Source organism: Typopeltis vanoorti, chromosome 17, assembly GCF_054136105.1.
Source record: "Typopeltis vanoorti isolate ZY-2024b chromosome 17, IOZ_Tvanoo_1.0, whole genome shotgun sequence".
Lineage (NCBI taxonomy): Eukaryota > Metazoa > Arthropoda > Arachnida > Uropygi > Thelyphonidae > Typopeltis > Typopeltis vanoorti.
Window position 1 is genome coordinate 20,041,112 of NC_143565.1, and position 14,875 is coordinate 20,055,986.

Here is a 14,875-nt window from a genome sequence, read left to right on the forward strand (position 1 = left end):
ACATAGAAAGCCCACACATACCAACAGATATCTGCACAGTCAGTCCAATCATTACCCTCCTCATAAGTTTGAAATAATTTTCACCTTGGGACATAGAGCTCGTTCTCTTCTTGATGAAACAAACGAACTTCTTACAGAAATAAACCATCTGAAAACTTCTTTTGAAGTTAATGGATATTCCAAGAAAATCATTGAAAAATTCCTTCTTCATCCTCCTAGACATCACTCAGAAGAAACAAATAGATTCAAAGGCAATATATCTATTCCTTACATAAGTACTGTTTCACATAAATTAGCAAAAGTTCTAAGAAAATACAATATCAGAACCTTGTTCACTCCACTTCCAAAGATCTGTTTCTTAACCCAAAACCTTGTCATCATCAACTCAAATACCCTGGTGTATATAAAATATTGTGTGATTGTAATATTCCTTATTTTGGGCAGACAGACAAATCTGTCGAATTGCATATGGAAGAACACATGAGGGACAGTACTTACAAGAGACAGCGAGCGTGTGCATTATCAAGTCATATCCTTTTCTCGGCTAATCCTAATGATGAAAACCAAAGTCACAAAGTCTGCTGGGAAAAATCTACTAGCATCTTCCGTTGCAGTGACGAACTAGAGAGAAAAATCGTGGAATCTAGAGAATTTATCTTCAATCCTGTTCATCTAAATAACAACTTGAGCTACAACCTCCCAGATAGTCATTCAGCTGTAATCATGTGCTGGCATTCACGTGAGGCTGCAAACACGCACTCTCCCAACAGTGCAACAAACGAAAGAACAGCTTATTATTATTATTATTATTATTATTTGACACCTCCAGGGAGTCCAAAGACTCATCGAGGGAGAGTGTGCCAACAGCATCGAACGATTGGCCCCCTTCCAACTACTAACCACACTCCAACTTACTTAACTGAGCCATTAGTAGCAGAGGCTCTACCAATCGACCAACCTTTGCCGGCAAATACAATTACAACGTTTTCATGCTGATTATGTATGGAGACTGTTTATGTTGTTCATAGTCTCTTTATTTTCAATGTTTAGTGTTTTTTCTTTCTTTTATAATGTCACCTGAAACTAGTAGTGTTTTTATATTAAAACCTTTTTACTTAAATCTCGGTTCTAGTCATTCAATTCTTCATAAAAATATGTATGTTAACCGAGTTAATGATCATTCTGTTATATATATATATATATATATACAGGGTGTTCGGGATAAATTTGACAGTTTCGTAAGGAAAAAGAAAATCTTCTTTGTATCTATTAAATTTAATGAATTGACAAAAAAACATTACAGGCAGAGTTAATTACAATACTATCAACAAGATTTACTCAAAATAACCACCATTAGCATCGATCACAGCTTCAATTCTGCTTCGGAACCTCGAACAAGCTGATGCTACAGTCTCCCTGGGAAGGGCCGCAAAAACTGTTTTAATTTTATCCATTAACTGGGCTTTTGTATTACTGGAAGTGCGATTGGTGTCTTTTTCAACTGCGCCCCATACAAAATAATCCATGGGGTTAAGGTCTGGGGAGTTTGGAGGCCAAACATTTGGACTGATGAAGTCGTAGAAATTTTCAGACAACCATTTTTGACTTTTCCCAGAGGTGTGGCAAGGGGCCGAATCCTGCTGCCATACATACGGCCTACCATTGGCTACCCTTGTTATCCAGGGCTTGACTACAGTTAGCAACTCCACGAACAAAGCCCGAATTCCAATGCCAGGGTTCTTCAACACCTGTTCCTGCAGATTTGCGAGGAATTCTGCTGTACGAACGCAATCAGATCGTCTGCTAGGGATCTTTCTTCTTGCTACATCCTCGTAGTCACCATTGCAAGTCTCTAGTTCATGCCTGATTGTTTTTACTGTATTCAGGGAGCATTGGGCAGCAGTCGTAATATCCTTATTTTGATGGCGGGCACGAATCATCATGATACAAGTTATTCTCTTCCATGATTCAGGTGGGTTCCAGCTATCCATCCTTTCTGACATCTTGTATATGAATGAAGAATGGTCCAAACTTTTAAATGAAGAGAAGTGTGTGTTAATACATGTAACTTACGGAAAAATATAATTAATTATAAATATGTCAAATTTATCCCGAACACCCTGTATAATAAGTTGTATTATATATATATCAGCATGTAAACATTAATATGCATTAGCACGAGCTTGTGTAGCTCAGTGGATGTGGCATATGCACACCGCAGCGTTTGGCCACACAAAGGAAGACTTGGTTTCAAATCTAGTCTGCAACTAGAGGAAATTTTTCTAAGCCTTTTCCCACAATGACTCTCTTGAATCCATGGAGGCCTGAATAATAATAAATATTATATAATCAATGTAGCATATAGGAAATAAATTACCTCCTGGTAGGGTTACTATTAGGAGGAAAATACACACACACACACACACACACATACAAATGTTGCTGTTGAAGCATCACACCACATTACATTCATATTTTCCTAAATAAAACCTTTTTTTATTGGATATATGCAAAGATATCTTGCAGTTGCAAGTTGTCTTTTAGAGAGAGATGTAAAGTTTCTCTAAAGAACAAGAGCTATCTTTATGTGGACTTTTTCAATCGAAGGTGAGCTAGACGATCTCATATGGAGGTAGCAGGGTTTTTTCCTCCCAGAAACTCAGGTTTTTCATCCCACATACAGACAAATCGGCCCTTCAGAACACACACAATTTACAGACAAAAAATACTAGTTGTGGTGATGGTGGGTGGTAGATGATGTTGATTGGTAATAGAGGTGGAGACAGTTGTATAGTAGGTGTCCTCCCGCGATGAGTCTTCGGACTCCTTGGAGGTGTCATGAATAATAATAATAATAATAATTAATATCACAGAAAATTGTTTGTTTTTTGGTTCCTAAAATGTTATTTCTGTTTAATAACATAACATGAACAGCTGTACATGCTGGAGGATTTTACTAGAGGTTGTTCATTGCCTATAAAATTAAAAAATACTGTTTAACTTTTTTTTTAATGAAAGAATGTTTTGCAACTTAATAAATTCCTGTTTTCTATAAATACTGTTTTCTGTTGACATGCTCTCTTTTTCTTACATTCCTAGATATCCTAATGACCACAATACGTATAATATAGATTCACAATTTCTCTGGGGCCCTGCTTTAATGATTATTCCTGTTTTGGAGCCTGTAAGTTAAAACTTTTACCTCACATTTTTATCTGAGTTTTGCAATTTTAGCAAATCTGTTCATTATGCACTATTTTTATATTTTTATTTTAAGAATAATTGAATTGCCTATATTTTGTGATTGTATGCTTTTTTTTTTATGTAATTCAGTATTTATTTACTTATTTTTTTGTTTTGTTTTACTGCTATGTTTTATTATAACGAGTTTTCAGGGATCAAAGGAATAACGTGATATAATAAATTTCCTTTAGAATTTGAAGTCAATGAATCTTTCAATATAAGTCTCCAGCACCAAAAAATGGACATATACCAACAATGGAATACAAATATATCCTTGCATTAACAACATATTCTGGTAATGCATTCCATTCACTGACAGTTCTCCACATAAAAAATCTATTCTTCACACTCCTCTTCACCACATTCTTCCATCACTTCCAGGTATGACCTCTGATTTTTCCCCTCTCAGCTTCAACTCTTTTTATTATCTCATCTGAATTAATCTGCTAAAATCCTCTCACAAACTAGCTAAAACACAACCTATGCTTTACAAATCCATGCTGACCATGATAAAGGAATAGAATCCTGTATTGTATTCCTAACTAATCTCTCCAACACCTTGACCACAGCTGCAGTTATACAGACTGGTCTATAATCAGAAACTTCTGTCCTAGAACCATTCTTGTGGAGTGGTACTATTTTGCCTTCTTTCTACTCATTAGGAACTGTATCCATCATATTAGGAAACCCCTCCCCCCTCTGATTTATATATTTGGCATGATAACAAAGTACCACATGATATCAATGTCACATGTGGCTACTTAGATCGGAACACCTATCCTCTGTTCATAATCAGTAAACGTTTGGCATTAATGGGGAAGGGTGTACCTGGACTGGATTAACCATGAACAGACATCCAGCAGAAGAGCTCACATTGGTCAGCTACAAGTGGTTGACCCTAGAGGTGAACGGCAGGTGTCACGACTGGTATCTCAGCAATGATATGCAACAGTCATATAGCTCACCTACTAGTACAACAGCAGGGCAGTTTGACCTATTTCCACATGTACCATGAGCCATACCTCGCTTCATTTGGGATTCCACAGAGACCAACAAGTGTACCCATGATGTTGATGGGTACACTTGTTGGTCTCTGGCGATGATTGCAAACATTGCCTTTCATGTGCAAAGGTATGTTGGCAATGGTACCTCAACAGATGGAAGAAGGTCATATGGAGTGATGAGTCTGGTTTTATACTGCACCATGATGATGGCTGGGTTTGCATTTGGCTTAAACAGCATGAAGCCCTATTCTCTGGTTACACAGTTGAGGTTCAACAGGCCAGTGGAAGTGGTGTTATGGTCTGGGGAGCTTTTCCTGGCATGCCCTAGGTCCATTGGTTATCATCCCACACACACACACTAAATGGTGAACGCTACAGAGATCTGTTAGCTGACCATCTCCATTCTTATCTGCCAGGAGGTCTACCACATCCACAGTGCTATCTTTCAACAGAACAACGCACCTTGTCATCGGGCTCATTCAACTACCGAGTGGTTGGAGGAACACGACAATGAATTTGCCACTTTGTCTTGATCCCCAAACTCCCTTGGCTCTAACCCAATTGAACATGTGTGGGATATGCTAGAACAGTGTGTGAGAACCGATGATCCTCCTCCTCGGAATGATCGTGAACTGACAGAGTTGCTGCAATGGACATGGGTCGAGCTATGCACGGAAGATGTTCGACATCTTGTGGAATCTGTTCGTAGGCATCTGTAAGCTGTGATTGCACAAAGAGGTGGACGACACGTTACTAGCTGCGTGTTCCTAATGCAAAGCTAACTCAGTATATACCTAATATTTTACTACCTGCAATATTGACTATATACAAAGGTAATGAAATAAAAATAAAAATAAATGAAAAAATGTCTGAAAAATAATCTATAAAACAAGGAGTAAGACGGGGATGCCCTATGTCTCCAACACACTTTAATATTCATATTAATGAAATATAAAACAAGGAGTAAGACGGGGATGCCCTATGTCTTCAACACACTTTAATATTCATATTAATGAAATATTAATACAGTAGAACACTTAAATAATCCAGGTATAGAAATTTCCCAGAATAACTAAATAAATATACTATTATTTACAAATGATCAAGTAATAATATCAGATAAGGAAGACAATTTACAAAGAGCAATATACAATTTAAGCATCATAGTAGAACAGTTTGGATTAAAATATTCATAGATAAAACTAAAACCACGGCATTTTGTGGACAAACTCCAGTTAGAAATAAAGTATAATAAGTTTAGTTTAATCCTTTATCCAAGTGTGAGCAAACAAAGTTTGCGCCTGAAAGTATCTTCAGGACTGGGGTAAGGTAGTGCAACACCAGGCAACTCGTTGCAAAGGTGGAGAAAGATCTCATCACTCCTATCTCAGTATCTCCCATAATGCAAAGCACATCTCCTTGCAGATGTGTCTAATGCTATGCATTAAGGCAAGGGCCACTAGCCATACCAGTTTCGACCTTTATTGAGGTCTCGTCAGTGGGAGCCAGGCCCAGTAGTGGAGATACAAAGGCAGAAGCAATGAGGTCATCCTAACCTATAGGAGTTGCCAAAGGGTGTGCAACCTTATTATTAGAAATAAAGTAGTTATTAATTAAAAAATAATAGAACAAACAAATACTTTCAATTATCTTGGATGTGAAATTTCATAATAAGGAAAGAAAAAAAAAGACATAAAATTAAAAACTTCAAAATGTTTACAGATTATAGGCCTGACAAATAGAATATTCGATCCAAATATTGTACAAAAAAGAAACATGCTTGACAATATACAATGCTTTAGCACTGCCTATATTATTATATGGCAGCAAAATTTAGGCAATAAACAAACAAGATATAAACAAAGAATAAAAACAAGTGAAATGAGATTCATGAGGAGAACTGCAAAATACACATTATTAAACAAAAAATGAATGAAGATATTTTAAAAGAACTAAAAATAAAATCAATAGAAGAAAAAACTAAACCATAAAAAAGATGCAATATATAGAATGGAGGCAAGTATTAGGAGAATTGGAAGTGAAAGAATGAGATGTGTATCAAGTGTTGATTGGGTTAGTTGTATAAGGCTGTGGAAGTGGTTGACATATCACCATGTATTCTTAGCGAATGTGCACAACAGTTAGCTATGTTCTTGACCTGGTTGCTCATATTTGGTCATCTGGTTTACAGTGTGATGTGAAAACATTAGAGAGGGTCCAGAGACGAGTGACTAAGACTATACAGGACTTTGGAATGCTGGTAATGGAGAGAGGTTGGAGAAATGTGGATTGCGGAGTTTGGTGGATAGGATGAAAAGAGGTGATATGATAGAGACATTTAAATTAGTGAGAGGATTTTATTAGATTAATCTAGATGAAATTATAAAAAGAATATTAGTCGAGAGGGGAAAAACTAGAGGCCATCCCTGGAAGTTATGTAAGAATGTGGTGAAGAGGGGTGTGAGGGGTAGATTTTTTGCATGGAGAATTGTTAATGAATGGAACACATTACCAGAATGTGTTGTTAATGCAAGAAGGGTTAAGGATTTTAAGATTCGGTATGATAAATATGTTGTCAGTTGAATGACCCTTCCATGGAGGGCGCAATAATAATGATAATAATAATTATTAACAAAATTGGATAGAACATGTAAAACGAATGGCCAATGATATCCTAAACAATTAATAAAATATAAACCAACTGGGAAGAGCCTTCTCATTAGATGGATAATGAGACTGGAACAGACCAATTTGGTTTATATCCATAATTAGTGTTATGATGATGATGAAATAAAGCCAAGATATATTACTATGCCATCTGTGTAGTTTACAAATAAACAAGAGGAATAATTTTGTAGATCACTACTGAAGGATGCTTAGCCTTCATAACAGTTATGTAAGTAACAGAAAGGAATAGTGCTGCTAAGAATGAGAAGAGGAGAATAGGTTTAATTCCTCTGTAGCTCAGCTGGTATAGATGATGCCTTTGGTTGGAAAGATCTAGGATGAAATCCTATGTACGATGCAAAAAACTTTTATCAGGGCTTTTCAACTGAAGTTGAGTTGGCTGGTCTCATATGAAGGTGGCATGGTTTTTCCTTCTACAAAACAAGCGAACTGACAAGAAGCACACACATACAATTTACAATCATAGTAGACAATTTAGACGGGATTAATTGTCCTATCATTGACATTATCGGGTATCTAAAAAATCAAGTTCCTTGGCCATGACAAGCCATTTGAGCCTATCACAAAAAAAAAAGAAGATGAAATTTTAGTAAAGTTTATAACTGTGTTTTTTTTTTTATGTTTTGAATATGATACAGTATCAGATATAAATGAAAGCAAAAAACAAGAAAAAATTAATTACATATTTTATTTAATCTTTGTCATGAGGATATTATCAAGAAAATATTACCCAATTAAAAAAGGAGAGGAAAGGTATTTAGCATGAAGATTACTGCAACTGGATAGTGTTTTCAGCTTGTAGTTGCCATCTATTTGTGATTTCTTTGCTTTTTTTATATGCAGATATACTCCAAAATATTGGTTATCCAGACAAGAAATTGCAGGATTAACATCATAGAATCATGAACACTCCTGAGTGGGATGGAGTTACTGCAGTCTTATCAGATGTTTGAATTCAGTTTTTAGATATTGTACTTTCTAGACAGAATTAGTTTAGTAATGGTATGATATCCAAGTGTTCATTCCAGTGTCCACTGTGGCGTGTAGAATGGAGACTCCTCCATTCTGCATGCCAAAATGGCTATCATATCTCCTTGAACTCATTCAGTGTTGATGCACTTTCTACCCATTCTAAGAATTCATTTCACACACCCTCTGCACCCAAAACCAAAATCTACTTCTCATTTCCTTCCTTGCTCAATTGAATCCATAAAACATCCTTATACAGCTTCCAGGGATATGTAGTATTTTTTTTGTTTGGTTACAAAGTAAATTCCACCTAACAAGAAATAGGTCTCAGTACAGAGCTCAGTACTGAGACCTATATTGTTTAACCTTTATATCAATGACATTGTCAGTGGATTGCAGGGGATATTCAGTTGTTTGCAGATGATGTGAAGCTGGGAAGGGTTATTAGTAATAGTGCAGATGTGGTAGTCATGCAAGAGGATTTGAATAAGCTAGACAGATGAGCAAATGAATGGGGTGTCGGTTTAATGCAGCAAAATGTAAGGTCTTGAGGTTTGGGACACATCGATGGGATGCTGCATACTCTACTGGAGGAGATATACTGGAGGAAGTAGGGGAGACAAGAGATCTGGGGTTGATGATTGATAGAAACGTGAAATTCAAGGGACATATTGCAAAGGTGGTGAAGGTAACACAAAGGATTGCTGCAATAATGAGAAGGAAGCTTACCTGCAGAGATAAAAGAGTTATCATTTCATTGTATAAGACTCTGATCAGACCACACTTAGACTATTGTTCTCAGATTTGGTCCCCAGGATTTGAGGGGGATAAATTGACTGTGGAAAGGGCACAGAGGTGGATAACAAAGATGGTTTCAGGACTGTACAATATGAGTTATGAGGATCGACTGAGGGAATGTGGACTGCAGAGTTTGGTGGATAGAAGAAGGAGAGGTGATATGATCGAGACTTTTAAACTGTTGAGAGGCAGTTACAGGGTAGACATTGGAGAGTTCTTTCACTTGGTGGAATGACAGGAAGGAGCAATGACAATAGGGTCAGTCCCTACGAAAGGAGGCTCTGCATAAGAGGGTGAGGAGGGTGGTTGAACCTTGGAATGCATTGCCTGAGAGAGTGGTTGGAGTGGGAATGGTCAGTGGGTTCAAGGAGTGGTATGATAAACTTTGTCGTTTTTAGGTCGTGTTTCCTAAAAACGACCTCCCACGATGAGTCTTTTGACTCCATAGAAGCCTGGATAATAATAATAATAATAATGATAATAAATGTATTATTATTATTATTATTATTATTATTATTATTATACATGTATCTCCATGGAGTCAAAAGACTCATCACGAGAGATCCATTATTCATACACTAGTCATTATTCATGCAATACTATCATACTGCTCCGTAAACCCATTCACTGATGAAGCACAACCACCTCTGGCAACCCATTCCACCTCATTCACTCTCTTCCAAGCAAAAAATTTGATCCTAACACCCTTGCTAACCACACTCTTACACAATGTCCACTGGTGATCTCTTGTTCTCTCCTTTCTTGCAACATACTGAAAAAAATTCTTCATTCTCAATTCTATTATAGAACCCCTTTAATAACTTAAATGCTTCTATCGTGTCTCCTCTTTTTTTGCCTGTCAGCTAATTTCTGAAGCCCATAGACCATCAATCTATTTTCATAGGGTGCATTCCATAGACCTGCCACAATCTTTGTCACTCTCCTCTGGATCCTCTCCACCACTTCTTCATCCCCACAGAATCCAGGAGTCCATATTGCATGTAGTAGTCCAGATGTAGCTAGCCTTGTTATTGTTCTCCTATTAAAGCCTTGTTGTTCTCCTATGCCTCTCTGTCCATATTTGTTAGTGTGTTTTTCAACAATCATGTGATTTGATGTATTGTTTTTGTTGCTTGCACAATATGTCCTCTAAACATCAACTCCCTGTCCACAATTGCCCCCAAATCCCTGGCCTCATCAGTTTCCAGCAGTTCAGTTCCATCCATAGAGTACACAGTTTGTAATCTCTTTCCATAGTGCATCACCTTACACTTGGTGACATTAAACTGGCTATCATTTACCTTTATCATACTGCTAGTCTATTTAAGTCCTCCTGTAGGATCTCTTCATCACCTATCATTTACCATCTCCTCCCAGTTTAGCATAATCAGCAAACAACTGAATATTTCCTGTCAAATCATTTCTGCTATCATTGATATGCAAATTGAACAACAGAGCCAAGTACCGAGCCCTGTGGTACAACACTGGTCACTTGCTTTCTGCTGGACTCAGTTCCTCCATAAACCATTCTTTGATATCTGTCCATCAGCTGCTCTCTAATCTAAATCACTAGATTCATATCCATCCCAATTTGCTCTAATTTATGCACTAGAGTTCTATGTCACATCTTGCCAAATGCTTTTGCAAAGTCTAGCAGTATCACTGAATAGCCATTTCACTTATCCAACTGCATTATTATGTTATGCTTTATTATAAAAGTAAGCAAATGACTAAGGCAAGACTTGCCCTTCACAAAACTGTGTCCCTTGTAGAGTATTATATTCCTATCCACCCAGTCGTAAATTCTGTCTTTTGCCAATTTCTCTAATACCTTAACCATTACTCCTAAGATGCTGATTTCCCTATAATTTTCTGCTTCTGTCTTGGAGCCTCATTTATGCAATGGGACTATTTTGCCCTCTTTCCACTCCATTGAAACCTTCCCAGTAATTGAGGCTTAAATTAAGCAGCATGGTCAGAGGAGAGCTGATAATTCCCTTGCATATTTTCCTAATACACAGGCCAATATGCCATCTAATCCCATGATTGTGTTATTGAGGTTCTGCAATATTTTAAGCACCTCCATTTCTTTAACCTCTATTCTCCTATCAGTCAATGTCACATCTGTCACATTACATTACACCCTTGAGAAATGCTCACTCAGTAATTCAACTATTTGGTTTGGTTATTTGTTACCTTCCCACCATCAACACTTTTTAAATTCATCTTCATCCTTCCTTAGTTATTCCTTCTTTTTCTGCTTATTTGAAGTATGAAGTAAGAAGATTATTTATTGATCACTGAAGTATCAACTCCATTCCATTTTTTATGAAAGAGCTATCAGCTAGTTTAAACAAACTATAAATGTATAAAATTCAGTTAAATGTTCAAGGTAGGTGCTGCATGCTTCAGATGACATGAATAATGGAAAGGAATCTATTTGCCTAGAACAGATAGAATGAAGCTTGTTAAAAATTAATTAATTAATTACTATTATTATTATTATTATTATTATTATTATTACGGGTATCTCCATGGAGTCAGTAGACTCATCGCGGGAGACCCAAACTAGCAAAACAATATCTGTCATATCTCTTCTTGAATTCATTTACAGATGAAGAGCTCACAACAAAGTCAGGCAATGAATTCCACTCATTCACCACCCTCCAGGCAAAAAACCTTGTTCTGACACCTTTGTTAACCACACTCTTCTTTAATTTCCAGAGATGACCTCTTGTTCTTCCATCACTATCACACAGCTGAAACATTTCCCCTGCATCAATCCTATAAAAACCTTTTAGTAATTTGAATGTTTCTATCATATCCCCTCTTCTTCGCCTATCAACCAATCTCTGCAATCCACAAGCTCTCAATCTTTCAATGTAGGGAGCATTTTTTATATCACTCACCAACTTGGTCACTCTTCTCTGAACCCTCTCCACAGCCTCCTCATCTCCAAGGAATCCAGGTGACCAGACCTGAGCACAGTAATCCAAATGTGGAAGTATCAATGCTTTATAAAGGGGAATAATAACCTCTTTATCTCTGGATGTCAGTGTGTTCCTCAACAACCAAGTAATCCTATGTGCAATCTTGGACACCTTAGCAATGTGTCCTCTGAACTTCATCTCCTTATCTACCAATACCCCTAAGTCCCTAGCCTCATCAATCTCTTGGAGTACCTTTCCATCTATGTAGTACACAGCTGGTAATCTTTTAATCCCAAAATGCAAGACTTTACACTTTTCCACATTGAACTGACATCCATTTTCTTTTGCCCATTTTACCAGCTTATTTAAATCCTCCTGCAAACTTTCAACATCAGCTTGATTTTTTATTGCACTACACAACTTTGCATCATCAGCAAACAACTGAATATCTCCCTTTAAGCCGTTTCCTATATCATTTATATACAAATTAAACAACATTGGCCCAAGCACAGAGCCCTGAGGCACACCACTGGTCACCTGCCTCATTCTGGACTCGGCTCCTCCATACACCACCTTATGGTATCTCTCCCTGAGCCATTCTCTTATCCATATCACCAATTTAATATCCATTCCCATCTGCTCCATTACACTTGCTTAGATTCTGATTCTAAATGGCCATACAAATTTTGCCAGTTTTCAGATTATTACCAGATTATTTTCTGTTCTGGATACCATATTTATCATACAGTACTCCCCTTTAATAGTTTGTTGACTGTTATACATTCATAGCTTGTATAAACTAGCATATATTTCTTGTTTCACTAAAAATGAAATGATTTATTCTTTCCAAAATATTTATTGTTCATAGCAAATTAAACTTGCCAAGAAATTATATTCTTATTTAATCCTTTATTCAAGTGTAAGTAAAAAAAAATTTAGCAGGAAGTATCAGACTGGTATGTAAATCATCCCCCCCCTTTTTTTTTCCTTATGGTGACAATTTTGACTATGGCAAATTTTTCACAAAAAAAAAAAGAGTGAATTAGGCATGAATTTGCCAAGGGTGCCAAAAACCTAGTTATGCTACTGTCTTTACAACTAGGCCAGTTGTATATAGCGGCTGATGACTTTGTGTGCATCTCTGAAAGGAAATCTGCTTTGCAATAATGAGATACTAAAGCAAATGCATATGAAGTCATAGCCTAATTGTGAAGTTACTTCACATGCAAACTTTGTTTGCTTACACTTGGATAAAGGATTTAACAAGAATATAATTTCTTGGCAAGTTTAATTTAATCTATAACAAAGTGAAAAAAACTTTCTATATCATTATTATTATTGTAAACCACTGTGGAGTCAACAGACTTATCATGGAAAGTCTCACTCAGTAAGTAAAGTATCTATCACATTGTATCTTAAACCCATGACCCAAGACTTACTCAAACAATGCATTCCACTCACCCACAACTTTCCATGCAAAATAACTACATCTCACTTCTCTCTTTACTACATCTTTACACAACTTATAGGAATAGCTTAATGCATAAACTGAAGATCCTGTAAATTAAAATATTATCCTATTATATATTTTAACTCATATCAGCATTGAAAAATTGGCTTGATTTTATAATTAGTCAAGAAATTAATCAGGTGGAAATTAAATGGATGAGCTGGGAAGAGTTATTAGTAATAGTGCAGATCAGATGTGGTAGTCCTGCAAGAGGATTTGAATAAACGGGACACATGGGCAAATGAAGGGGGTGTCAGTTTAATGTAGCAAAATGTAAGGTCTTGAAGTTTGGGATACATCAATCTGCATACTCTGTTGGAGTATTGTTAAGCAAGAATTGCAAAAAAAAAAAAAAAAAAAAACATATTTGGAATAAAAGGCAGTCAGGAAGTTCATGAGCAGTACAAACCACATTCAGAAAGAGTGATCAGCATCCTAAAGAAGCAATATCAGATTAAGAGAGGAAATTACTCAAGCAAGACACAGGAAATCCCGGAAATTCCTACCCCCCAAAAAAAGTTTCCACTATATGGCAAGTAAAAGAAAGAATGATTATGATAAGATGTGTGTATTTTCCCCTTCACACCTTATGGTTCGTGGGGTAACAAAAAAAGGTTAGGGAACTGAATTCAGGATTGGCTATCTGATAGGTATCAGACAGTTGTGTATTATTATTATTATTATTATTATTATTATTCAAGCCTCCATGGAGGCAAGAGACTCGTTGTGGGAGGACCTTCATAGGAAACACAAATTCTATCATACTACTCCTTGAACTTATTTTCTGTCTCTCACCACTCTCTCAGGCAATGCATTCCACTGTTCAACCACCCTCCATGCAAAGAAACCACTCCTCACCCTCTTGCTCACAGTTTCATTTCGAAACTTCCAGGGATGGTCCCTTTTCATCAGTCCTTCCCGCTGTTCCACCCTGTAACTGCCTCCTAACAGTTAAAAGTCTCAATCATATCACCTCTCCTTCTTCTATCCACTAAACTCTGCAGTCCACACTCCCTCAGCCAATCCTCATAACTAACATTGTACAGTGTTTACATCATCTTTGTTATCCACCTTTGTACCCTTTCCACAGTTAATTTATCCCCTTCAAATCCTGGGAACCAGATCTGAGAACAATAGTCTAAGTATGGTCTGATCAGAGTCTTATACAACAGATGGAAGAGGAAATTGAACGTTTAAAGAAGAGATTAACTGATGAGGAGGAGAAGAAGGAAATTAATAGGAAGAAGCAAGTATCTAAAGATGATAGAGTGGCCACACATGGACTATTGTGCTCAGATTTGGTCACCTGCTTTTCAGAAGGAAGAGATGTTGGAAAGGGTCCAAAGACAACTGACTAAGGTAGAGTCTGACCTCTGGAATGTCGAGTATGAGGAAAGATTGAGAAGATGTAATTTGTAGAGTCTGGTGGACAGGATGAAGAGGGGAGATATGATAAAGACCTACAAGTTGGTAAGGGATTGTTATAGGATCAATGCTGGAGAAGTTCAACAGAAAATAGTGGGAGATCGGAGGAGAATCAGAGGTCATCCCTGGAAACTGTATAAAGAGGGTGTGAGTAGGGGAATGAGAGGCGGGTTTTTTGTGCAGAGTTGTAAATGATTGGAATGGCTTGCCTGAGAGTGCGGTATCTGCAAGGAGTTTGAGTGTGTTTAAGACACCATATGATGAGCTGTGTGTGTGTGTGAGAAAAGGACCTCCCAGATGAGTCTTTG

At 37.0% G+C, this 14,875-nt stretch overlaps 1 protein-coding gene across 4 annotated transcripts in view; it reads left to right on the top strand.

Annotated features, from left to right (window-relative positions):
- LOC150097209 (lysosomal alpha-glucosidase-like) overlaps positions 1-14,875 on the top strand; it is a 284,573-nt gene that overhangs the window by 189,974 nt on the left and 79,724 nt on the right. For all 4 annotated transcript variants that reach the window (XM_090407697.1, XM_090407698.1, XM_090407699.1 and 1 more), the window contains one exon: positions 3,100-3,184. In XM_090407697.1, the coding sequence (XP_090263823.1) occupies positions 3,100-3,184 (85 nt within the window). The remainder of the gene's footprint in view (positions 1-3,099; positions 3,185-14,875) is intronic.